Below are 25717 nucleotides of genomic sequence, written 5' to 3'. Positions count from 1 at the left end.
CGGCCCGGCTGCTGGCCGAGTGCGCCCATTACCGCACCTGCACCGACGCCGCGCACCGCCTGCTCTCCGAGCTCCAGGAGGACAGCAGCCTCAGCCTGGAGCAGGTCCTGCGCGTCAAGGAGTGGCTGTGCGCCGTGGAGAGCCAGAGGAGCGAGCTGACCTCGGCCGGGCTGGACAGCGGCATTGAGAGCACATCCATGGAAGAGGGACAGGAGGCACAAGGGTCAAAAGTGGCAAAAGGACAGGTGATAGTGGGGTGTTACAGCTCTCTGAGGTGGGGTTTGTCTCGTGGCCACAGTAGCTCCATCACAGCATGATGGAAGGGTCAGGAGAGGGAGGGGAGGAGAAGTAACCTGTCCAGACGGCCCTAGGGAGGCAGAAGGACATGGTCTTCCCAGCAGGCAGGGAAAAACTAGATTCAGCTGCAGCTGAGAGATTTATTGCATAGGAAGAATCTGGGTCTGCAGAGCTGTTGTGTCCTTGCAGAGATAGGAAAAGAAGGACAAATGTTAATGCTGCCTCTCTTTTATTTTGGGGAGCAGGTGAGCACTGAGAAGAAGTGTGAGTCCATCAAAGATGAGCAGGTGGCCAAGCTACAGAGGCAAGTGGAACGCCTGGAGGAGGAGAACCGTGATTTCCTGGCTGCCCTGGAGGATGCTATGGAACAGTATAAGCTGCAGGTATTTCTGGGCTCTGCTCTCTTTGTAGAGACCTGCCCCACTCCTCTCCTTCCTGTCCAGGGGTTCTCAGCCCAGCTTTCAGGTTCCTCTGCAGTGGGTCTCAGATCCACATGTATGTAACCACATTTTTCTCATTGTTTCCTAGAGTGACAAACTGCAGGAGCAGCAGGATAAGATCTCAGAGCTGCACGTGCGCTTGGAGATGGCAATGCCAAACCTGTGTGTGCCAGGACTGCTGGAAAATCTTCACCTGGTCACTGCCAGCCAGCGACCTCACACAGCCCCGCTGGATGCTGCCTCATCCCATGGCTTTGGCGGGGTTCCCTCGGGGCTGCTTCCTGAGCAGAGTGGAAGAGCTCTTTGCAAGAAGGTGAGGGCATAAGGCTGTGCCACTGAAGAACTGCTGCCTCTTCACTTGGCTGCTCTCCACTGTAGGAGAGCCTTTGTCCTGCTGTTCCGTGTGATCCTTGTCAGAAGTGTAGTCCAGAGGACTGTGCTCAGTGCTCAAATCCAGAGTTTTACAACTCTGGCAAAAACAGCCCACCTTCAAAACTGAGGCTTTTGCTCTCATGTTGTGGGTGAGTCCCAGAATTGTTCAGAGCTTGAGCAGCAGAAGCACAGGCAGCTGGGTCTGGCAATGCGCTGATTCTCCTGAAAATATACTCAATCCATTTTGTTGCTTTTATGTGTAGCAGTGATGCTCAGCTGGGAGCCACTTTTTCTAACACTGGCTCTCACACAGCTTGTTTCCTCTCTTTCCAATTCTGTGCCCAGAAGCTCAGCAGCAGCTCCTCCTTGCAGAAAGAGGAACCGGCAGGCTGGCACCCGAACCACACACAGCACCCAAGTGGTGATCCTGAGGTCAGAGAGGTGGGGCTGAGGAGGGAGCTCAGCCAGGACTCAGAGAAGCCATCAGAACTGTCCTCAGGAGAGGAGCTGGAGGAATGGGAACAGAAGCAGTCCCTGTCCCAGTGCCGGTGAGTTGGGGCTGTCCCAGCCAGCTGTTCCTGTGCCATGTCCCTGTCCCTGGCTGTGACCTGGCTGCCCCACCCCTGCAGCTCAGCTCTCATGTCTGACGTAGGGCAAATGCTGCCTGTGGGGTCAGTGATGCTGCTGGTACACCTTACTGCTCCCTGGAGAGCTCATTGCCATCATTCCTGACCACAGCTATTGTTTCTATCTCCTTCTGAAGCCTGTGGATCACGGAGGTCCTTACTGGGAACAGCTTTAGGAGTACCCAGACCAAACTGATTAATTTGCTTCTTCTTCTAGAAATGGGATCCACAATTTGAGCAAGAAAGAGATTTTCAAGTTGGGCGAGGAGCCAAGTGGAGGCAATGCCCACTCAATTCAGGAGGAGCAGCTGGAGCTGTCAAAAGGCAAGTAGCAACTGCAGGTTGTTGGACCATCTTCCATGGGCTGGTGGTGCTTCACTGGGAGATCTTGGTGTCCCACCTAGATGTGCCCAGAGGACAAAAATAGAGCAAAAATGGAACCCAGCTGCTTTTGTTAGGGAGAAACTTGAACTCTTAGAGTCTGGCAAGGCTGTATGTTATGGCAGAAGCTTCAGGTGATTCTGGGCAATGCTGTGCCAACTCTGGCTACAGATCCAAGATCAGATTATCCTTCTGTCACCCATCTGGTCAAATAGGAATTTCCTGACCTGGGAATCTGTGTTCCAGAGGTCTATGGGAAGCGGGAGTCACTGCTTGGTTGCCGGGAGCGCCTGCCAGGGAAGGGCTCTGAGTGGAGGCTGGTGCAAGCACAGCAGAAGATCCGAGAGCTGGCGATCAACATCCGCATGAAGGAGGAGCTGATCACAGAGCTCATTAAGACAGGTACAGAGCTACTGGCAGGAATATGCACCCATTTCCCATGAAACTTCCTCCTAGATGTGGTGCTTAGTCTCTCCTTCCATCCTCATCTTCTCTGCCTGTGTTGCTTGTGCTCAGTCTCTTCTATAAGCAGCAGGGCCTTGTTTCTCCATCCCTCCAGCTGACAGAAACCCTTCCCACTGGTTTGTTCCTTCCCTGCAGCGGCTGAGGGAACGGGAACATTCAAAAATACTTGGGGAGAGGGAGGAAGGGTCAGGATCCTGGCTGTGAGAGAGGGGGCTGTGTTGCAGGCAAGGATGCCCAGGCTCTGAACAAGCAGTACAGCCAGAAGATCAGTGAGCTGGAGCAGGAAGCAGAGCAGGTGCGGGCAGAGCTGAGCGACAGCCAGAAGCAGCTCCAGGAGCTGGAGGCCAAAGAGCCATGGGACCCTGGGGAGAAGCGCAAGCTGCAGGAGTACCGCACACGCCTGGCGGCCGTGCGGAGCAAGGCACAGGTGAGGGGGAAAGGCTGAGCAGGGGCAGAGCTGGGGGCATCTCTGCAAAGAGAGGAGATGCCAAGGGTGGGTTTCACCCCTGGCAGGTTCTGTGCAAGAAGAAGCAGGCGACGGAGAGGCTGGTGTCGCTGTCGGCGCAGAGCGAGAAGCGCGTGCAGGAGCTGGAGAGGAACATCCAGCTGATGCGGCGGCAGCAGGGGCAGCTGCAGCGGCGGCTGCGCGAGGAGAGCGAGCAGAAACGGCGGCTGGAGACAGAGGTCAACAAGGGACAGCACCGAGTCAAGGTAGGAGAGGGCAGGAGAAGCTGTGCTGCTGTGGGCTTTGTGAGGATGACACTGGCTGGGCTCTGATCTGGTCTGTGGTTGTCTTGGAGAGCAGGGAGACAGCTCTATCCAAAGAGCTACAGGAGAACATAACCTGTCCCTCAGCCCCTGGGCAAACACATCCCACTCCCTCCGTGCTCATGGCTGCTCTTTCACCTGCAGGAACTGGAGCTGAAGCACGAGCAGCACCAGAAGATCCTGCGCATCAAAACAGAGGAAATTGCGGCTTTCCAGAGGAAGCGGCGCAGTGGCAGCAATGGTTCTGTGATCAGCCTGGAGCAGCAGCAGGTACAGACAGCAGGCCTGCCTCTGCTTCCCTGTTCAGGGGGGATGCTTGGCAGACTGCAGGCTGATGGGAGACATCTGAAAACAGGGACCCGAGCCCATCCTGCTCTTGAGAAGGACAGTCCATAATGTCATTTGTATCTAGTAGCAGAAGACTTTAGATCATTTCTTACCCCAGAAACAGGATCTCATCTGAATCCTAGCATTGGTAAAGAAGTTTTGAAATTTTGATTGTTAGCAGAAGGGTGGTGAGAGATGTGCCTTCCAAGAACTCCCTGACAGTTGGGAATTCAGTTTAGCTCTGCCTCTTGGAGGAGCTGGAAGGATAAAACCAGCAAAGTCTGGGCTATGGGGTTAGCAGAGATGGAATAAGGACCCTTGTTCAGATCTCAGCCCTGCTGCTCTTTAGGTCAGCAGTCCTGGGCACTGCGCTGCTGCTGTCTGCACACATACACACACACCTTTTGCTTCTCCCTCCATCAGAAAATTGAGGAACAGAAGAAGTGGCTGGACATGGAGATGGATAAAGTTCTCGAGCAGCGCCAGGCCCTGGATGAGCTGGAAGATGAGCTGAGGAAGCGGGAAGCTATTGTGGCCAAAAAGGAAGCCCTGCTGCAGGAGAAGAATGGCCTGGAGAGCAAAAGGCTGCGCTCCAGCCAGGTAAGACAAGCGTGTGGCACCTCAACCCTTGCTTGATTTCCAGCAGAGGTGGAGGCTGAAAGACCTGGGTGCCACCCTGGGTCTGGCAGAGGGCTGCAGGCCAGGATGAGGTGGTGTTGGGAAGTGGGTGGGAAATCTTGTCTCTCTGAAAGAGTCTGAGCTTGTTGGTTTGGTAGCCCTTGGTCTGCCTGGGGGGTCACTTGATCTAGAGAGGGAGTAGAACAGGGCTGAGGGCCTGGCTTGCCTTGGGGGCAGATCCCCCTGAGCATGCTGTGCTGCAGGCCCTGACAGATGACATAGTGCGCGTGTCCAGCCGCCTGGAGCACCTGGAGAAGGAGCTGAGCGAGAAGAACGGGCAGCTGCGCCACGGCAGTGCCCAGGACCAGCAGCAGATCCGCCAGGAGATCAACAGCCTGCGCCAGGAGAAGGACCAGCTGCTCAAACAGAGGCTGGAGCTGGACAACAAGCTGCGTCAGGGCACGCTGCTGTCACCAGAGGTACCTCTGCTGGGGCTGGGGAGCAGGAGGCTGTAGGAGAGAAGTAAAGATTGAGCATGAGGTCATTGGCAGATGCTCCCCCACGTCCCAAACTGTGCATGTCCCAGCTTCTCACCAGCACTGTTGTCACGATAGCAAGGCTAGGGCAGGGTGAGACAGAGCAAACCTTTGCTCCCTGGTAACTACAGCTCTGCCCTGGCAGGAAGAACGGATCTTGTTCCAGCTGGATGAGGCAATTGAGGCTCTGGATGCAGCCATTGAGTACAAGAATGAGTCCATCACGTGCAGGCAGCGAGTCCTGCGGGAGTCGGCCAGCCTGCTGTCACAGTGTGAGATGAACCTCATGGCCAAGCTCAGCTACCTCTCCTCCTCTGAGACACGAGCTCTGCTCTGCAAGTACTTTGACAAGGTGGGAGACAACTGCCCTTTGTGCTGATGGTAGCTGTGTTTCTCTTACTGGCTGTTAGCAATTGCATTATTAGCCAGCCAGAACACATAATAAACATAGCACAGCTTGAATGCACTTGTTAACAGAAATGATGACCTGACCACACTCCTGTTTTCCTCAGTTTCAAGCTTTCTCCTTGCATCATATTGTAGTTGAGTCCTGTAAAGTAAGGCCACAAAGCCACAGCACCATGACCCCTAGCTGGGAGAGGGGCTAAGTAGTCATAGGATGGCTGGATCCCTGCAGTGGCTCTGCGACATCAGTGCAGCCAGACCTTGCTCTTCCCTCCACAAGGCAGCTCTGACATCCCAGCACTACTAACCTTTGTAAGCTGTACCAAAAAACTAACATGGCTGGGGCTGGGGCAGGAAATCTTCCCAGGCGTGAAGGAGCTGAAGAGTTCCTTGCTCTTGGGCCCTGGCCAGGTGGTGACACTGCGAGAGGACCAGCACAGGCAGCACATTGCCTTCTCAGAGCTGGAGATGCAGCTGGAGGAGCAGCAGCAGCTGGTGTACTGGCTGGAGGCGGCTGTGGAGCGGCAGCGGCTGGAGATGGACCGCCAGCTCACCCTGCAGCAGAAGGAGCACGAGCAGAACATGCAGTTACTGCTGCAGCAGAGCCGTGGTAACCCCCAGCTCTCCTCATGGGCAGCAGTGCCACTGCTTTTGTCTTTCTCAGGGCTCCCAGGCTGAAATAGCCTTGTTTTTGCTTGCAGAGCACATGGACGAGGGGCTGGCCAGCAGCAAGCTGCAGTATGAGGCAAGGATTCAAGTGCTGGAAAAGGAGCTGAGCCGGTACATGTGGGCAAACCAGGAGCTGAGCCAGAGACTGAGTAACATGAACCTCCATCCTGGACACACCAAAGGTGAGAGGAAACCCAGGCTAGGCTTTGCTCTTCCTGCCAAGTTAAAAGGGAGGTTCAATTCCCACACCTGGCTGTGAGAGCTTGGAGCAGTCCAGAGCATTGCATGTGTAGGTCCTTCAGCAATTGTTATACAGGCACTAATTTTGATGAGGAAAGTAGAGATCATGATACTCTCCTCAATTTTTCCCAGCAGGGATGGAGAGAAGCATTCATGGGGCTGGGGACAGAGCTGCCCCTGAGCTTGGCACCTGTGAGGAATTCAGCCTCAGGGAGCAGCCCTTGCCTCCAGCTGCCACTGAAGAGAGCCCTCGGGCCCGGGATGAGAGCAGGGACCTGGTGCACGCCCCTTTGCCCTCGACATGGAGGCGTTCCTCGCTGCCCAGCGACAGCCCCGGCGACCCCCGGCAGAGGGACACAGAGCACTCGCTGCTGAGAGCAGGGCAGCCCCACGAGCTGCTGCCCCCACGGAGCCTGGCTGCTGCTGCTGCTCCCAAAGCGCGCCGGGAGCTGCGCAGAGCCAGCCTCAACGTGAGCCCAGTGCCTCATCCCCCAGCCATGATAGACGTGAGGAAAAACCCACTCTAGAGCCAGGCTTAACGTGAGCCCAGTGCCTCATCACCCAGCCATAATAGACGTGAGGAAAAACCCGCTCTAGAACCAGGCTTAACGTCAGCTCAGTGAGGAAAAACCCACTCTAGAGCCAGGCTTAAGGCTCACCTGGCACAGGGAGCAGTGGTTATTGCTGAGCTTGAGAGCCCTCGTGCCCCACAAGGCAGCCTGGCTGCAACCCTGTTACATTTCAGAGGCCTGGGGAAGAGAAAGATGTGATTTGTTGTCATGAGTGTGTAAGGCGTGGGAGCACCAGCCTACATTCTCCATGTTGCTGCCAGTCAAGGCAGCACACACAGGAAGCTTTTCCTCTGCTCCCTCAGCAGCTTGAACACTGTGAAGCAGGAGACACTTTGCTTCCAGGCCTCTTAACACTAAAAACTTGTTTACAATGTGGAATTCTCAGCTGAAGAGCTTGCTCAGCCCTGGCAGCCTGGGAGGGAGATGCTCTGCAGTCTTGCAGAATTTGTACATAGATTTTTGTAGTAACTTTGGGTTTTTTACATTTCTACTATAACTTTTCTAATAAAGCAGAGTGAGTTTTATGAAATGGTGACTTGTCAGAAGGACCATTTACTCTGGGAGTGTAGGAAAGGAGTTGTATTTAAATCTCACTGCATGGGAAGTCAGCTGCTGTAACACTGTTGGCCAAATGTTTAAATAACTGTTTTAAGTAGTCCCAGCCACATCTTGAAGGCCTCCTACATTAAATTGCCACAGGAGTAACATCTCCAGCCAGCAATGTCCATGATAAAAGGAACTCTGGTTCTGCTTTTCTCTTGCAGCCTCTAAGCTGCTTTAAGCAGGGTTTTCATATTCTTGAGAGAACTTCCAGTCTGGATTTAAGACTAAATGCAATCCTGCAGCTTAACACTGACAGCTCAGGAAGGGGGACTAAGTTTAACTCTAGCAGAGCAAGAAGTGAAAGCCCAGATATCTGCTTTAAGAAGGGCAAGGGGCAGGGGCAAAGAGCTGCTTGACCACTTGATCCTAAAAACAAGCCACTGCTTCAGCCTGAAATGAGAACAGCTACCACAACCACTACTTAAGGAGTAACACACCAAGTTAAAGGCCAGCATTTGATACATGAGCCACCTTCTGATCTCCTACATCCTTGACCTTGCCTGTAGTGGTGTGACAGTGAGGGGGGGATATTACTGAGGGCTCTGTATGTGGCTGAGCTACAGAAGATTACGTTCAGACACTTTTATTTCCTGCTGTTGAAAACAGACCTTCAATAGGAAAAATAACAATCCATCCTCCTTGGAAGTAGTAGATTTGGAGCTCCAAGCTTGTGTCACTCCACATCTTGAAGGAGGTGCAGCTTTCCTGCAACAAAGAGTGTGTCCAGGAAGCAAGCTCCACTCTATCCCATCCCGCCCCTCAAAGCCTTAAAGCCACCTAACACACCTCTGGTTTCCCATGCCTTGTTTTAGGATGACCTTACACTATCTCCATAGCTCTCCACCTCCTGTGCAGTCAGTAGACACAGTGGTGTGAGTTCCCTGAGATCACTATCCCAAGGGAAAAAATTCAGCCCTTCAATGTTGTGCACAATTTTAGCCCCTTGGAGGCTACATCTCAGGCACTGAACCACAGCTCTTGCTCTCTTCATGGGGTTAGAACACAAATGTGTCACAGGCAACTAAATCACTATTTAATCCATGACTCAGTTTTGTAAAGAGTAGTCTTGAAACTGTCATTTCCAGTTATTCCATCCAAGTTTTACTTCTCAAGGACACTTCCCCAGCCAGTTCTTTCTGGCTTACTGCAAGTTTGCAGAAAAGGACAATGAAGTCACTCCATCAGCATCTGCTTATCCAGCAGTAGCCAGGAGCGGATACACCAAACCATTCATGATCTACAAAGATGTTTCCCAGTTAAATTATCTTTCCCCTTTTCTGTATTCTTGGCACTTGGCTAATTAATTAATCTGCTTGTTATTTTCCCACTAAGCTGTGGCAAACTGGAAGCAATTAACAGAGGGATGCATTTAGTATCAGGACAAGACACAGCAGGAGCACGCAGCTTGTTCTGTACCCATTCGCCTCCAGCATCCTCCTTCCTGCAGCCCACATCCCTCAAGCCAAACACAGATTTTTGGATTAAAGGACACAATGAAAATTCATGAGTTTATTTTACAAGAGCTGTAGAAAAGTGGCAATTCTCCCTCTTAACCTGGGAGAATTGGCCCTTCACTGCAAAACTCACTCTAAGGTTCCACTAGTAGAAAGACCAAGCTAGGCTTTGAATGGATGGAAGAAACCATAAATTTTTAGAGTGGTCCTTATTTCTATTGCCATGTGCTTGCATTCAGTGTCCTACCAACACAAGGCAGCTCCAGTCTAGCACCAAATACAGTCTTAGTTAAAAGGTGTGTTGTACAGCTGGGATAATATAGTTTCCCATGCTGGCCTGGCTCCAAACTTCAGCTGAGCAGTTTTTTCCGTGAGTAAGTCCTGCTAAGGCGACGCCTCCTGGAAATCATGATGTGGAATGGAGACAGCTCCTGGTTGCCAGTAATTTGGACAGCATCAGATTCCTCTTCTACAAAAACAGAAAGAATACATGAAAGCCACAGTTTACCAGAATTCACTGGTGATTCCAAGAAGCCAGATACCATGTGGAAGTTGCACTTCCCATGTAGATACCCTCTCTTCATTCTTCAGCAACTTTTCTCTCTTTCCAAACTTCCCAGTTCATGCCAAGTTTCTTGTAAGCATATCAGATCGAGGCAGTGAACACAGCAGTGGCAGATAGAGGTTTTCTGCCCAAAGCCCAACCCCAGCACAGCACAATTTTGTTCTTATGAGCTGGAGGCAAGCAGAGAGCACAGGCAGCGGGCTCGAGCCCAGCCTTTCCTCTCCTGTGCTTACCTTGAACGCGCTTCCTCTGAGCCGGCGGTGGGGACAGCAGTGGAGACTGGGTCAGGGCTCGAAGGCTGCTGGCACAAAGTCCACTCTTCAAGGGTGGGGTGGAGCCTGGAGAAGCACAGTGAGATGCTGCAGCAAAAATACTCAACAACTCAAATGTTAAGTCTCACCACAGCCTTTATGCTACCTCAAAACTGACATCAGTATAAGCGATACTTTGAGTTTATCTGAAATAAACTCTAGGCTGTCACAGTGGTGTTTTAGCGTTTGAGAAAGGTAAATGGTAGTCTGGAATCAGCTTTTAGCACATTTAATTTTCTTAGCTGGCTTAGCAGAAAATCACTTCACTTGTTTCAAACACAGGTAATTCACATTTCCTGGAAGAAAACTATTACAACCACAATGATACAGGAATACAAACACAAGGTCTGTAGGTACAGAAAGTCTCTTACAGGACCATCTTAAGTCTATTATTTCATGTCCTGAATATGGATTAATGTTGCTTCAAGGTTTGACCTTTTTTCTGTGATAATGTTGAGTAAGACACTGCCTCTGTATACAAATCTCTCCTTGCAAGAGGAAACACACACCAAAGCTTAGTGCAATGACTACAGAACAACACCTGCCACAGCCCCCCGCAATTTCTACAACAATACAATTAAGTATTTGAAATTCACAAGGCCTTGTTTACAGAGCTGAACAGCCTGTTTCACCAAGGTTAGCCGTATCATCTGTACCTACAGCAAAGGCAGAGAGGCAGCTTAAACCTATACACCTCCTGATACATTATTGCTAGCAATGGAATAATTTCTGGTAGCACTTTCAAGTGGCCCACCTCCACAGGCAGAGAAAACTGGAGCAGCAATCAACACCAACATCCACAGAACTAACCCCACCAAGACACCAGTTTGAAGCACTGAAACAGCCAAGCTTTATATTTAAGATTGTTGGCTTGTTGGCTTCAGAGCTGAATGCTGGGCAGAAAATGGCAGTGGCATCAACACAAACCTGAACAAATCACCAGCTGGATGCAACAGGGATCCTCTCTCCTCAAGTTCTCAGACTTGCCTTTTAGTTAGTCCAGCTTTCTGCTCTTTCATATTTCTCTGATCTCTCTTCCATCGTTAATACTCCTCATATCCAGTCTGCCTCTCCACATAATTATCTTCCATGTCATCTACAAGTCACTCCCCTTTCACCTCACTCTCCCTCAGATAATTACATGGGAAACAGTTGTGCTCTTGTTTTAGTCTAACCCCCATTTTTAACCACATCTCAATTTCAGTGGAAAGTCTTTCATGCCATTTAATTACCTGACAAAAGGAAGACATCATCATCCCCTAGGCAACTGTGCTGCTCCAGTGTTTTGAGGGCACATGCTCCTGGTTTCTCAGGAAGCAGAGAGTCTGTCCTTGATTTACTTCTGTTGCCCTCATCTGTGGAAAAGCCACTGAGATCCAAGCTGCCCCTATCAGGACATGATCTCTTGGCACTGTGGTTCTCCTCCTTTTCTGGTGATAGGTAAGTAAATACTCGTTTCCGAGATTTCAAACCAAAGGTTCCCATGGCAGAGTCCTCATCAGCCCTCGGTTCAGAGTCACTAGGAGATGCCTGATCCTGGAGCCTGCAAATCCCTTCCAGTTCGAATTCCCCAAGAGGATTTGTCACTTTGCTGCTGCAGTGTTCTGAGATCCCCATTGTTCTCTCTCTGCCTGCTGTGGCCCGTGCCCAATCATCAGCACTCCTCTCGCTCTGACCACAGCTCACACCAGCAGTGCTGCCTGCTGCCCTCTTCCTCCGAGGCCAGTCATTGATGGCATCAGGAGTAGTCTTCCCCTTCTGCTTTGGAGAAGGTGTCTGGAGAACTGCTTCCAACGGGAACGGGGAGGTGACAGTAGAGGCACAGCTTGTTGGGGTGTATGACTGGCATATGTAGGTTTGTCCTGCACCTTTCCCAGGTGTACTATGGAAGGAACGGCAGCAGGATGGGGAGACACAAGCAGCTGCTAGTTTTCCTGGGTGCTTGCTGCACCAGGTCATAGCAAAATCACTGAAGGGGCTTTCTCCTCCCCTGGCTTTGCTGGCACTTGCTTCAGGCTGAACTTCCAAGGATGAGCAAGAGCCAATTTTCTTAATGCGAAGCTTGGGCAGGCCTGAAGCTTGCATTTCAATTTCCACCTCGTAGGTCGGTGGGCTGGCAGAAGGAAGTTTGCCACGACTTTCAGGAGTTGAGAACTTGGCTGCAAGCTGAGGCTCCCCCATGCGTGCCGCAGCCTCCCGCTGCCTCCTGTCTGCAGTGCAGCGTAAGGAATAGGCAGGAGGAGACTTCTGCACAGGAGGGGAAGGGTTCAGGGCAAATCTGGAGCGTCTCCTGAGACTTGGAGCCTTCACTCCCATACATTCTTCCCTCAGCACAATTCTTGCTTCCAAGTCATCACTAACTGTTTGCAAATGGCTTAGGAAGGACTCACAGGTGTTTGCACTGCAGTTCTCCCCCTTAACTGATGGCTCACAGTCTCTCTCAGCATTCTGCGCATGTTCCTGCCCTCCAGCAAAAGGCTTTGGAGACAAATGGTTTACCAAGTCCTCCCTTGAAGGAGACTTTTGAGACACTCTATCCATCTGTTTATTTTTCTCCAATACAGAAGTATTTTCAGTAACTTGGGACTGATGAAGCTGAAGGCTTTCCACAGAACAGTTACCACCACTATCATCATGACTGTCCTCATTTTCTCTAAGTGTTGTACATGTGAGGCTCTCTCTTCTAGAACCTGGTTCACATTTGGCCTGCTTGGGTGTGTGAAGCAGGGACCCCAGTGAAGTGCCAGTAATACCTGGAGTCTTTTGAGAAGATGGTTTAGATGCAGCAGGTTCCCAGTCAGACTCCACAGGCTGCATGTGGGAAGCAGAGCAGCTTGTCACAGTGTTTGTGGAACCTTCACGGAGTGGAGAACTGCAGAGAGGCTCTGGCCTCACAGCAGGTTGAGGTATTTCTGTACTCAGTGAGCTGGTACATAACTTTGAACGTGGATCTTCAAGTTTCCTGGGTGTCCTTTTAGATGCTTGAGATAACTGATCTGACTGCTCCTGAATCTCCTTTGTGAGGATTTGCCTCCGAGCACTAACTGGAGATGCTAATTTTGAGAGGTATCTCAAGGAACGTCTTGGAGTCTGAAGTTCTGTAAAACACCTTTCTTGGGTGGCAGAGGGGGGAGAAGAAGCAGTTGGATTTGAATCTGTTGGAGGTAATACAGAGGCTGTGAACCCTTCACGTTTTGGTGTCTGCCAGGCAGGCTCTTTGCAAGGAGGGGAAAGTGTGAGAGCTGCACAGCAGTCCTCAGCAGTTACTTGCACTGAGTGAACCCTCTTGCTGTCAGTTAGCACAGATGGAGACTTGACCCTTTGTGCAGGATGAGAAAAGCACTTCACCAAACATTTAGCTACATTCTGCTTAGCTGCTGGACTTCTGCCAGGTGTCTTCTCCAGCTTCTGAGGCGTCCTGTGGACAATGCGAGGCGATCTCCTTGGGAGCTTACTGGCAGAATTCAGTGGCTTCTGGGCTAATTTATGAGGTGTTTTTCTAGGAGTCTGCAGGGGAAAAATAATATATTAAAGATTCATGCTTGTTCTACTCCAGGAGTATTATCTATTTCATTATCTATCCATCTTCATATTTACTTCCCAGGATTTAAAACATAAAAAACCCATTGGATGAGACTTAACGAACACTAAATCTAAGATGCTGATGAATGGGAGAAGAAAACAAGGATGGGAAGAAAGAGAAAGAGAGGTAGGTAACTGTTTCTACCTGACATGAGGCGAGTTCCTCTAAGTGTAAGGAATCTTTTCTTGTTCTCTTCCTTCCAGGTGAATGCTTCCCTGCAGGACTACCCATGTCAATGACTGCACCAAAGAAAAACCTCTTGGGACTCTGGATGGGGGGGCTCTCTGAATGCTGGTTAAGGCCTATAAAATGGAACAGTACAATTTAACTAACACCAAGTAACGTGCCACAATTGTCTGAGTCACGTCAGATGTGTGGAGAAGTAGTGTAAAAAGCTCCTATCCCTGGCATGTTCTTTTCTAACCAAGAGTTAAAGCTTCACCAGAATTATTGTTATTTCCTATTATGAAATTAATACCCATCTTTAGAAAGAGTGCTCCAATGGTAAAAAAAGGTATAAAATACCTCAGCCTCTTATTCTATTTATAGCTTGTAGCTTTAGATAGTTCTGGTTCATGACTAAGGATTCTAACAAGCAGAATATAAAGAACTAAGTGTCACCATTTTTAGCTGATAATCCTACTGAGAAAGCCTCCAAAGAAGATCCCATCAGTCATTGCTTTATGCTGCCACAGAGTAAGCTATAGGATTTCTGTCCCATATTTTACAAGGATTTCACTGCTTTTAAGGAATGCAGACTGACAATCAGTGGTATTCTGTTAGATGGGCCTGACTGGTTTGTTAAGTTGGCAGCGAATTCATCATAGAAATAGCTGCATTACCATCCTCAAAATTCAGATTACCAATTAAAAAATAATTACTGAGGATGAATTCCTGTCTACAGAAGATACTACATGACAGCTCTTAGCTTCTTACAGTCTCTTGTAAAGCCAAATCAAATCAAACTCAGAGCTATCCATGTCAGCTTTTCAGATCAGCAGTATCAGTCTGCTCAAATCCCACTCAGTACCTTCTACATCCTGCAGTTTCCAGCTCTCCTTTTCTTGTCCCTGGTGGAGGTGCTGTGAATTTTTTGAGCTGGGCTGTGTGATGGAATAGAAAGCACCAGAGCAGGTCCTATTCAAAGCCAGCTGTTTGATGCGTGGGCTTCTTCTCAAACCTGCTTCTGAAAAGGCAAGGACAGTGGAGACTGAGCCTTCTTTCCCCCTCAGCAATGGGCACATCATCAGGAACAGTTCACAACTGCAAGGAACATACTCTCAGAAGAAACTTCTCTACAGATAACCTGTCTCACCCAGGAAGGCAAGCAGGTGAAGCAAAGGTTCCGTTTTCTTGAGGATTTTGGAATATTTATTTTTGGAATATTTATTACATACAAATCTCCTCAAGTATGATGCCCCTCCTCTAACTCACGATTACTCTCATTCCTCTTTAGAAATTTTATGGAAAGGAATGCTGGAAAAACCATGCTCAATGCAAGTTACATCCAAGTTAAAAGATGGGTTAATGCTCTTGTCTCTTCTTGCTAGCAATTTCATTTTCCTGCTTGCCCAGACATGCTGGTTTTTTCTTCCCTTCTGGGGAAAAGGAACAGCAGTAGCCAACATAAGAGACACTCCCCAGAGCCAGGTGGCTGTCTGTTACAATAGAAATCAGAGCAGGGTCACAGCACAACATGGTGAAGTTGCATTAAAAATAAGCATGTGCTGGTTCGACAGTAATTATAGCAGCTCAGAATCTTGTTCACCCTTCAAGTCCTTCACGTTTTTTCATTTAAAAGACTTACTATCTACCTCTCTTTCTTAACTTAAACTGTACAGAGCTGTTAAAGCAGTGAGCAGCAAGTGGTTCTGTCAGAACAGAACAGTACAACACTTTTGGACTGACTTCTAATGAATTAGCCAAATCAAAGCACACTCATCTGACGAGCTACAACACAGCCAAAGCACCTTTAATGAAAAATCAGTGCTTACCATATATGGCCTTCTCTGGAGATTCTTCTACAACACCAGTGTCACAACCTGGATCAGAAGACCTTGAGAAACAACAGACGTTTTGGGCTTAGCATACTGAGCACATGTACAGGAACAGAACTTGCCACAGAGACTGAGAAGCAGTGCTTTATTCTACACCAATATATTGCTTTGTGGGCTACTCTAAGTGAGTGACCAGTAAGCCTTTGACTCCTACTGACACGTAATTAAGTATTGGTAGCTCCCTAGATGTACAGGTAACAGTTCTACATGAAAGAAAATGCTACAATTCAGCCTGGAGACCACAGCAGGAGCCTTTTCTTCATAAGCCCTTGAATCAGCAACTGAACCTAAACAGACATTAGCTGCAGGAACAAAAGCAGCCTGACTTACATGATGAAGCAAGCAGTATTTCCCCCCACTTAAGCAATGGCATTTAGCCTTCACTGGTTCTCTTACTGCCTTAAGTGAAGATCATCTCTGACTGCAATGATACCTGGTAATTCTACTCATAGCCACTAATTAGTTACTGAAGAAATTCAGAAAGAACTCACCGGCCTTTGATCTGCTTGTGCAGGAGTCTCCTGGACACCTGCTTGTGCAGTGGTGTTTCTGCAACTCTCTTGGTCAATAACTTGCGATGATCTAAAAATCATGCAAGAGCTGTAACATTACACATTATAAAGCACTTGGAACAAATAAATAAACACACTTTTGTACAGGCTTCAGCTTAAGAATGACAATAGTTATTTTTAAGTCAATATAGAACCATTGTGCTGTCTCCAGCACTCACAAGCTATCATTATTTCAGTCCAGTGTCTACACCTCCCTTCCACTCCCTCAATATTGTACCATGTCAGACATAGTTAACCTACTGAGATAACTTTCATTATTTGTCTTTATTTCACAGATCCTTTTTAACCAAGCATTTTTAACTTTAATTTTCTTTATGAGATGTAAAGAATTCAGTAAAAATAGGTTTCAGTTTTAACATCATCATTATTCACCTTCCAAACACCACAGCAATCCTTTTATCCTTCAATAAAAACAGATCATAATTGTTTCATAGAATTGAGAATGCAAAAGTAGGAATTTTAGCAAAAGCTCAACAATCCTACATGTGAAAGTCATATCCTACCTTTGTTGCCCTCACTGGTGCATTTGTATTTTAGGCCTTCCACAGCAGATACTGACTGGCTTCTAAGCATCTTTTTCAGTGACCTTTTTGATGGTGAAAGTATCTCTTCATTGAAGAGATTCCTCCTTACCTTTGTAACCTCTGTGAGACAAGAAAAGCAAGAAAAGATCAGATTACTAGGAAAAGAGAAGGGAAAAAAAAAAGGAAAAAAATACAAAGGTAATTTTGTCAGTTGACTAGGGATAGAACAATATACCAGCATGGAAAGACAACGTTTTAGAGGCTAAAAAGCTTTGAAAAGTTGTTTTTCCTGCTACTGGAACATGTCCTCCTCTAAATCCATTCCAGCCTTCTCTTCCAAATTTGTTATTATTTGCATTATTCCAGCAATAAGATACAAGCAGATGCCATAGCAGAAAAAGCAGACAATCAGTGTCCTGTGTGGAACATTAGGTGCACTACAAAATCTCAACCAAAGCACATCTTGGTTCAGAGGACACACGAGATTTATTTTTATGAAGTATTTGTGGGGATATATCCTATTTTCAGATACAGTTCGTTCTTGTCCCCATTTTCTTTTCAGGACAGAGAAGTTGGAAATAATTTCAAGAGTCAAGGTTTTCTTTTGAGGACATGAAATTTAAGTTTTCTGTGTATGAGTACACAGAATACCACATATTTTTTTCCCCCTTAAAGTTTCTGCACAACTCAGCAAAACTTCCTTCAGATTTCCAGCATGCCTCAGCATAATTTCATCATGGCTCAGTAAAATTTACAGGGACAACATGTGCTGAAGATGCACCTTTCCATGAACAAGCCAAAAGTCAATATACCTTGCACTGCCTCTTTCTGCAGCAAAGGCATCTGCTGGGACTTCTCAGTGGCAAGGTAAGAATGTGAGTTCTCCTGAAACAAATGAGAAATCAGCCTCAGCAGCAGTGCAATGCTATGTTTAAGCATGAATATTAACTATCAGCTCTGAACACATTATTTCAATTTTTCCTTCAAAACAATTTGATCTCTGTACAGGTGATACAGGGCACACTTACTAAGGGAATACAGAGCAAGAGTTTTTACAGTCAAGCATCACAACTCACAGAAAATCCTTCTGGAAGAGTTTTACCTTTCTGATGGGGTTCTTGGCTACCTTGGGAATCTCAATTTGACGCAAGTTCTGTGGTGCTTCTGTCATGCTCCTGTGTCTGGCTAACACATTATTCCTTCAGAAAACACAAAAATTAAGTTAAAATAAGATCAAAAGCACAGTTATCAACCTACTGACAATTAAACTTAGGTGTGACTCAAGAGATAGGAAGTGTTTACCTAAATTCAAATTGCAAACTACATTGATACCTCACTTACTACAACACTGGGATATGATTTTCAATATAAAAAGCTATTCCTAAGACTGGTATTGGAATTCACTCACAATTTGCTGATATGAACACAGAACCCCCAACACAGTGATCTCCAGTAAATCACTTTTAACTTTAACAATATAGGTCAGCTACTGCACAGCATAGCATGCTTTTCCTCTCATGGAAGATGCTCCTGAAATCTACTTTTGCATGAGATACAAATACAGAATCAAGACTGTATTTTTTATAGTCAACAAAAAGCTGCCTCCTGTCTGGAGTTACTACCTTCTCTTTTTGGCAGATCTGGTGCGCAGCTCCTCCAGCTGATCGCTCTCAGTGCAAACAGCACTGGGAGTTAAGACAGATGATAAAGAGGGAGGAAGGCCTGGAGATTTGCTATCCAGAGTCATGGAGTCATCACTGAAGAAGTCTGAAGGCAACACAGATGCCAGCTTCGGAGGTATTTGTGTGCCCAGACCATAATAAATATCTCCAAGGGTCTTCGGTATAGAATTCATATATCTGGAGCACCAGAGAGAACACACATGAAATACACCCCTACTCAAAACTTTGGTATTTCAAACCCAAGGTGTGAACTAAATCCTTGTCCTTACACGTCCATTTAAAAACAACAAACTGAATATCAACTGGTTTTTTTAATTAACTTACTTGTTTATCAGCTACTTTTTCTTTAACCAAAATATAAGCGTAATAAAGAGAACACGTCTAAATTTCTGAGAATTACAAAGATGCAGTAAATCAAAGCTGCTGATTGCACTCTACTCACAGACAACATCTGGCCCAAACCATAGTCCCCAGCAATACATAAGTCATGCCAAATAACTTACACTTCTAATATTTCCTCTAAAAACTTTGTAAGATAGGCTGGGTCTTCAGTCAGACACAAGATGCGCAGCATATCTGTCACCTGGAAGAGAAGGGTAGGTGGCAAAATGGATTAAGGTGTGCCAGCTGCAGCACCAGATATTTTAGTAAGAAATATGAAGTGTTAGTGTAAAATCAAAGGAAAAGCAGGTTCCAGGTCCACATTTCTAGTGCCATGCAGAAACACAACCTGGTTTATACTTTACTTGCCTCTTCTAACAGCTGCTCCATTTCCTCAGCGTTGTTTTGCAGCGAAGGGCACTGAAGGTACAACTCAAGGCGCAAAAATACCTGAAGTCGGCACCTAAGGAAACAAGTAATTACCCACCACATCTTTTTCTACTGCAAACAGCAGATTTACTGCAAAAGGTGTGCTCAAAAAAGCAATGGGAAGGGAAGTGGTTCCTTTTAACAGCAATATTTAGTTAGCATTTCATTTGGGTGGCAAGGGAGATACCTCACTCCAGATATTGGCTGCAGTGCTTATCACACAGCACGGGTATATTTGCATTTAATGAAATGGTTTTACTGCAACCAGAGATTACCCTTGAAATATTTGTCCCAGGTAAATACTTTTCCAGTTGTACAAAAAAAGCCACCATTAAAAACTGCTAACCAACTCCACAGTATCTCAGAGGCTGAAGTAAATACAGTGTGTCATACTCTCTGACTTTGGTCTCCTTCTGTGAGCCATGCTGTTGTCTGAGCATTTTGCTGGTCTTCAGGAGATGGCTTCTGACTCTTCCCACACAGGCCACCTGCAGACACATCATGACAGCAAGAACTTCAAAACTGTTCCCTATCTGCAAGGCAGGTTCCTCCCTTGTCCCCCAGTTACCACCCTAACCTATTCTTTTGGAAGTACAGGTTTTTTTTTCCTTTTCTTTCAAGGAAAGTAATTACTTTTTCCTTTCAGTAGCAGAGTTATGAAATAAAACAACTTAAAGCTTGAAATCACAGAGGTCTCTTGCTCACAGCTCCAGGCCTTCTTCACTTTGGATCCACTTTGCATTTGTCTCTCAGTGTTTTTATTAAATTAATCACAGGATTACCAGTTTTGGTTTAAGATTACTGTAAGCCTATAAATAGTGCTAAAGATTGTAAGAAATACCTTGAACAGTTTCTCTTCCCTGACAAAGCCAGGCCTAGATTCGCCGTGTAATGCCAAATCAAAAGATGCACCACCTTTAAAATACAGTTTGCAAGAATGTATTTTTTAAATACTGTCTTTGAAATCAGAATTTGTAAGGAGGTCAATGTGAAGTAAAGACGTTTTGCAACATTTAGCAAAGTTCTAAACTGAAAACTGAACTGGATTTTCCTACATAATTTACAAGCATCCAGTTTTTCACTCTTGTGTCCTCATAGATAGAAGCAGTCAGTGACCATGGTGCACCTCCACATAAAACCTCAAAGAAAATGAAGGAAAGTTAGCCCAAAAACGTAAAAATTCTAACTTCCAGATCAGTAACAACCCTGCCCACATGCTGTCACCTACCTCTTTCTCTTTGGTATCTTGTATTTTCAAGAAGCTTTTAATGGCCATTATCATATTCTGGGCACACACGGATGAGGGAATTCCCTCAGCAACAGCCTTCTGGTAGCTTGCAGTCAAGTGGGACTGCAGCTCCTCCTCTGTTTGGAAATCTGCAAGGAAATGGTCTCCATTAACTAAATGCATGTTCACCACACCTCCCTGATAAAATACTCACCCCAGCTGAAGCAGGGAACAGAGGAGGTAATAATAAATATTTCCTCCAGCAATGATGCAGCCAGACCACAGCACACTAACAGAGGCTGTCCCAGGTTCAGGCCCACGACATATTATAAGCTAAATCAGTCCTATAATCAACAAAGTTTGCTTAAGATCAGCAAACTTTCAGGCTACTGAAGCAGTCAAGAAATGCCCTTCATTTCTGCCTAATTAGTAAACCGGACTACATTTCCAGTTATACCTTGATGAGTGCTTCCCTCTATTTCTTTTGGTTAAAAATTTTTTTAAAAGTAAATCCTTATTGCTTTTTTCAGATGGATACAAGGCAAAAAACTAATCCCAGAAGCAGCTGTAACACTAGTGTATGAAGAATCAGAAACTAAATGGCAGAAGGGTGGGAAAAATGTCTACTCTTTGCCATGCTGAAGATACAGAAACTCAAACACTGATCTGCTGCTTGGTACTGAATATTCCATTATTATCCTTTGCTCTCCCTTCCATAAAAATCTTCTATGACTCCTATATCAGGATATCAAGAGTTGATATGGGATGTATCAGGACAGAAAGATAACAGGACTTAACACACACCAATTGATATTTTAGGTGCTTTTGCCTTTCCTTCCACCTTTTCATCCAATCTTTTTGCTGAATGCTTCTGTGGAACCTTCTCATTCACTGCAGGAGGCACAGCATCAGGTTGAAACTTCTGAGCTTTCACATTCAGTCTTGCTACATTGAGCATCTGCAGGGATCTGGGCATGGTCTTCATCTTCTGCCTGACCGGTGTTCGGGGAACCCCACCTGCAATGCCACAAGAGAGAGTTCTACCATCAGACACACTGGGGCAGGAACTCCTCCCAAGGTAGAGGACAGCACTAAATTCTGGATTATGTGACCTAAGTAATCTCCTAGAGGAAAAGATGGCCCAGAAGGTTGGTATATCTTTGTGAAATCAACATATAGGCAGTGTTGCAGGCAGCTACTTCTCCAAATAAAAACCCAGGTGCATATTGCTCTGCATAAGAACTTACACAGGTTTAATCAGAAGTTATATATATAGGCAGCAATCTTATATCACAGAAATAGAAACAGCTGACAGCAGGACTTGCAGATACATGAGGCTAAGGTAAAGTCAACTGTAGTTAGTGCAGAGAAATGCAATGATTAAACTCTTCTAGAAAAAAAAAAGTGGTTTATTTTTCTAATTAGAACAAAACTGAGAGGTTGCAATATTTATTAGTAGTTGGAGCAGTCCCTGTTTCAACAGCTAATTAAACTGCAGAGCTCGGCACGCTGCTTTTAACAGCTTTGTCACCCACTGCACAGCCCTGAATTACAATAATTTGGGTTCTACTACAGGACTAACCTAATACTAATAAGCAAATGAGACTGTCCCTAAATGAATATCTAAAGCATGGTACTACTTAAGAGTACAGATCTCTGGAGCTCATGCATCATCTTTTATTGACAACACACACATATAACCCCAAACTATACATACGCCTTTTTTTGTTATTTCCTGGTCCAGCTGCAGCAGAGGTTTCACTGAATTTTCTCTGGTACAGCTCAGACAGACTTTCTGAGAGCTCCACATCAGATTGGTCTACACCATCCTTCCTGTTAGCACAGGGAACCTGCAGGAGCCTGTATGCAAGAACAATACAGTTACCAAAAGAAGGTGGGAGTAGGAGGCATATCCCTTCCTTCCTGTGGACAGAAACAAGATTCTCTAGATTCCAGTCTGCAGCAATATAGTGCAAGTAGCATACACTAGTAACTCCTCCAGCACCTGTTTCCCAACACACTTAGGAGATGCAGAAAACTCAAACCTCTTAAAATGCTGAATGAATGAATGAATGTAAAATGGATATGGCACTGACCTTTACCATAAAACTAAATGAGCAGCTTTGTGCTTTCTAAACTACCCTGCATTAGGCTCTTTTGTTTCACTCAGCAAGCTCTTTGAAGAAAGCAAGCTTATTCATTCCAAATAAACACCAACTGTGAGAACACAACCACATCTTCAGTATCTTGCACTGGATCTTACCATCCCATAAAGCTAAAATTTGTCATTTCCCAGGTAACTTAAGGTCATTTTAAGTGATCTTTATAATTCCTGAAACTACCAAGATTTTAATCCATGCAAACTGAAAGCCAAACATCCTGTTCCCAGTTTCTTTTGTCTGTATACCCCACCATGTAAACCGAGTAAACTGAGTACAGTTTACCAGTAAACTGAGTACAGAAATAAAAGCAGTAGAGTTCTAGAACTCTAAGCAATGCTACAGCCATATTCCCTTAATAGGAAGCAGAAATCCTTGATTATTGCCCAGAGACATTCAGAAAAATACCTGAATGACTCCATCAGATCTGAGCTTGCTCCACAGGCATTGGATGCAGGATACCACGCTTCCAGCACTGAAGGATGCCAGCCCCCTGTATGGGACAGCTCCCGTTGGACCCACTCTGCCACTGGAGCTTCTTCTCCTGTAAGCAAACACACATACCCAAAAATGAGAAAAGCTGAACTAAGTGGCAGAAGCTTCACAGAAGCCCAAAGACAGAGGTTCACAAACTTTTGATCCTTGAGACAATTTCATAGCCAATACATCAGAAGATGTATTCTATCATACCAGAAAATTCACTCTAACACAAAACATTCATGCAAAAGCAGCCTCCTTGCTGCAGTCCCACTCAAAAATTTTACTGGCCAGGGATGGCCCATGTGACACATTTTAGGAAGCCTCCTTCTAAAAGCATGTCCTCAGGCACGTGTAGCTGTGCTTTATCTGCAAGCTAATGGAAACTAATACTTAATAATAAAACAGAAAGCTACACCCATACAGATTTCTTTCTGCATCACATCACAAGGCCTTAGCAACAGATGACACAATGAATAAGTCCCAAAAATGAGACTCCTCAAGGAGAAAATCACTAACTTTAAATTTTTTCTGGACATGATCAAAAGATGGTAAGTTTTCATTTCCTGACACCTACCCAGACTGGCCAGAGAATCTTCCACTGACATGTCAATTTTACTCAATACACTATTCACAATCTCTGGCAGGTGAGTAGCAGAGTCTTGGGAAGAATCTTCCACCACAGCTCCTTCAAGGCTGCATCCCTGAATTTCAGCAGTCTTCTCAGGACCAAGCACAGTCAGAACTGCAGTATCCCCAGAAAGAGGTGACAGAACAGCAGAGCAGGGGCACCAATTTTTAGACAGAGATACTTCAGCAATCTGTATTTTAAAAGAAAAAAAAAAAGGGAAAACCAGAAGAGTTTACATTATCTAGAAATACAGAGACCTAAGGAGTACAGATACTTTACAAGCAGGTTATAGAGTTAGATGGTTGAAAAAAAATATTCTGAGTTTAGCTTCAAATGAGCAATTTGCCGTACAGTGTCTATTACTGTCTTTACAAAGTGATATTGTCACAGTTCCTTTCAGAGCACGTATCAGTTGAAGGCAAAGAGAGGAAGATTTACCACGTGCAGTCCTTCAGCCACCAGACTCCTCAACAGCTGATGAAGCAGAGAGCTGCTACATTCTCCCTGGTCAGGCTGTGAGCTCTGCAGGATCCAGCTCTCTGTGAGGAAGTGGCCAGCCTGTGCCAAGCTCCAGCCTGTCAAGCTTCCTTTCACAACAATGCTGACGGGACACTGCAGCTGTCTTTGGCTCATGGCAAGAGGTTCCAGGATCACAGCACAGCTTTCCTGCTTCTTCCCTCCTGTGCAAGGACAGGATAAAGAAAGAGTCTGAATGCAAGCCTTTTCCATCAAGGTGAAGAGACAACTTCAATGGCAGAAAACCGAGTTCCAAGATTAAACAGGGAATATACTCTAGAGTAAGCCTGTTGCAGAATTGACCTCCTCCCCATGCTCCCAAGGAACTGAGTGCATGGAAGCACCACTAAAGAAAGACCCCATGCATCCTGCATGCTGCTTTACAGCTGATCTGTTTTCTTTGGAAGGGGTTTTTAATCTGTGTTCTTATTTTAGCTAAATCAAATAATTGTATGAGAAAAGGGAGTACAACTCTACAAGGTGGGAGCAGCAAAGAGCTCTTCACCCAAACATCTAGGGGCATGGCAAACTGAAGAGGCTAAATCAGAAACATGGGTTCACAGTCCTCACACCAGAAGTAGAGCACAAGCAGAACTTTAAAAGAAAAACACCTAAGCTTTGAAATATGTGAAGTTACTTCTACACACATTATTCACAAGGGAAGCTTATCAAGGACCCTGCACGAGAGATCAGTTACTACCATGCACATGTATATTTTTCTTTTTTTTTTTTATTACCAGGCACGCTGAGAAACAATGTTCCTTCTTGCTGGGGAAACACTGATCGATACAGGGATGGCCTGGAGAACAAACAGTTCAAAGTCCCATCCAGGGGCAGAAGCCTGGCCCAAGGCACAGCCTGTGGCTCTGGGAACCTGGAGTCTCTGAGGAAGCCAGAAGCAGCATCTGCCCTGGGGTGACTCAAAGAGTGCACCAAGGTTTCAGCTGGCAAAATGGTGCCTCCCATCTGATGGATCACTTCACACATTGTCCAGTAGCCACCATGATCTGGGCATTCGATCAGCTGAAATAAAAGTAACAGAGAGGTCTCAGGTTAAGGTTGGCAGTGAGAGAGCTTTCATGTAAACAAATAGAGATTACACTTTTTCAGAAAAGCTGGCATATGAAACATATCCACAGCATCTCAACACGGTGCCTTCTGAGTGTTTTTATGGACTTTATCAGCCTTCATAGGAACCTAACAAAGTAAATACTATTCCCAGTGAATTAAAAGCTAGCAATATTTTCAAGCCAATTTTTTTTTAAATCTGGTATCTACAGACCTGAACTATCAGGCTGCTTATCTGCAATTCTGAACAGCTGTAACACCCCTCTAAGTCAAAGCACAAGACATTTCATCAATAAACACCATACAGCTACTCCACTGCAGATGTATCTCAGTCTCCACATGGACGATTCCACTCCAGATTTCAGTCCCTTGCTGAAGATTATGTGGCAGTGAGTGAACCTTGGCGTGGTTCCCTCCCACCCAAAGATTACTCATGCCAGAAAGCAGCGTGGCAGATGTCCCGCTAGGGCTCATAGCTGAAAGCCGTGTGACCCCGTTACCTGAGCCCAGTCGGCAGTGTCCACCCAGAACAGGGAGATTTTCTGTTCCACGAGCAACTCCTGCACACTCTTGGGCAGGAGTTTCTCCGCCAGCTCCTGCGCCGAGGGCGGCTCTCCAGGGGAGGAGGGGGCGTCGTTCCCGGACACGAACTGCCGGAGCTCCCTCCGCGAGTGCGGGCAGGGCGAGAACAGGAACACGGCGTTCACGAAGCCCTCGGGCGGCGCCTCCGGGGGCTCTCGGGCGGCCAGCCCCGTCCTGCG

General features: G+C 46.4%; 2 protein-coding genes across 2 annotated transcripts in view; one reads left to right on the top strand and one right to left on the bottom strand.

Moving 5' to 3' along the window:
• The window catches only part of KIF7 (kinesin family member 7), an 11455-nt gene extending 4210 nt beyond the window's left edge, over window positions 1-7245 (top strand). Inside the window, 15 exon segments of the mRNA XM_031055892.1 lie at window positions 1-245; window positions 543-680; window positions 826-1050; window positions 1455-1657; window positions 1953-2059; window positions 2363-2518; window positions 2806-3008; window positions 3095-3292; window positions 3494-3619; window positions 4100-4276; window positions 4558-4773; window positions 4976-5182; window positions 5647-5845; window positions 5937-6086; window positions 6280-7245. The exon segment at window positions 1-245 is cut by the window's left edge and continues 27 nt beyond it. Coding sequence (XP_030911752.1) covers window positions 1-245; window positions 543-680; window positions 826-1050; window positions 1455-1657; window positions 1953-2059; window positions 2363-2518; window positions 2806-3008; window positions 3095-3292; window positions 3494-3619; window positions 4100-4276; window positions 4558-4773; window positions 4976-5182; window positions 5647-5845; window positions 5937-6086; window positions 6280-6671 — 2942 coding nt within the window. The 3' untranslated portion in view covers window positions 6672-7245.
• A 1563-nt stretch (window positions 7246-8808) lies between these two features.
• Window positions 8809-25717, bottom strand: part of TICRR (TOPBP1 interacting checkpoint and replication regulator) — a 17817-nt gene continuing 908 nt past the window's right edge. Inside the window, exons 2-23 of the mRNA XM_031055891.1 lie at window positions 25457-25712; window positions 24626-24911; window positions 23811-24052; window positions 23319-23562; window positions 22673-22808; window positions 21823-21965; window positions 20910-21122; window positions 20106-20254; window positions 19271-19365; window positions 18818-18911; window positions 18571-18650; window positions 18008-18244; window positions 17488-17584; window positions 17198-17270; window positions 16365-16505; window positions 15781-15871; window positions 15227-15288; window positions 14263-14418; window positions 13377-13534; window positions 10882-13156; window positions 9572-9676; window positions 8809-9242 (exon numbers count right to left, since the gene is read on the bottom strand). Of these exons, the coding sequence (XP_030911751.1) occupies window positions 9124-9242; window positions 9572-9676; window positions 10882-13156; window positions 13377-13534; window positions 14263-14418; window positions 15227-15288; window positions 15781-15871; window positions 16365-16505; window positions 17198-17270; window positions 17488-17584; window positions 18008-18244; window positions 18571-18650; window positions 18818-18911; window positions 19271-19365; window positions 20106-20254; window positions 20910-21122; window positions 21823-21965; window positions 22673-22808; window positions 23319-23562; window positions 23811-24052; window positions 24626-24911; window positions 25457-25712 (5452 nt within the window). The 3' untranslated portion in view covers window positions 8809-9123. The remainder of the gene's footprint in view (window positions 9243-9571; window positions 9677-10881; window positions 13157-13376; window positions 13535-14262; window positions 14419-15226; window positions 15289-15780; window positions 15872-16364; window positions 16506-17197; window positions 17271-17487; window positions 17585-18007; window positions 18245-18570; window positions 18651-18817; window positions 18912-19270; window positions 19366-20105; window positions 20255-20909; window positions 21123-21822; window positions 21966-22672; window positions 22809-23318; window positions 23563-23810; window positions 24053-24625; window positions 24912-25456; window positions 25713-25717) is intronic.

Source organism: Geospiza fortis, unplaced genomic scaffold (assembly GCF_000277835.1).
Source record: "Geospiza fortis unplaced genomic scaffold, GeoFor_1.0 scaffold171, whole genome shotgun sequence".
In the NCBI taxonomy this organism is placed as follows: domain Eukaryota; kingdom Metazoa; phylum Chordata; class Aves; order Passeriformes; family Thraupidae; genus Geospiza; species Geospiza fortis.
The sequence above is the reverse complement of the archived record's forward strand: the minus strand, read 5'-3'. Positions and strand labels throughout refer to the sequence as shown.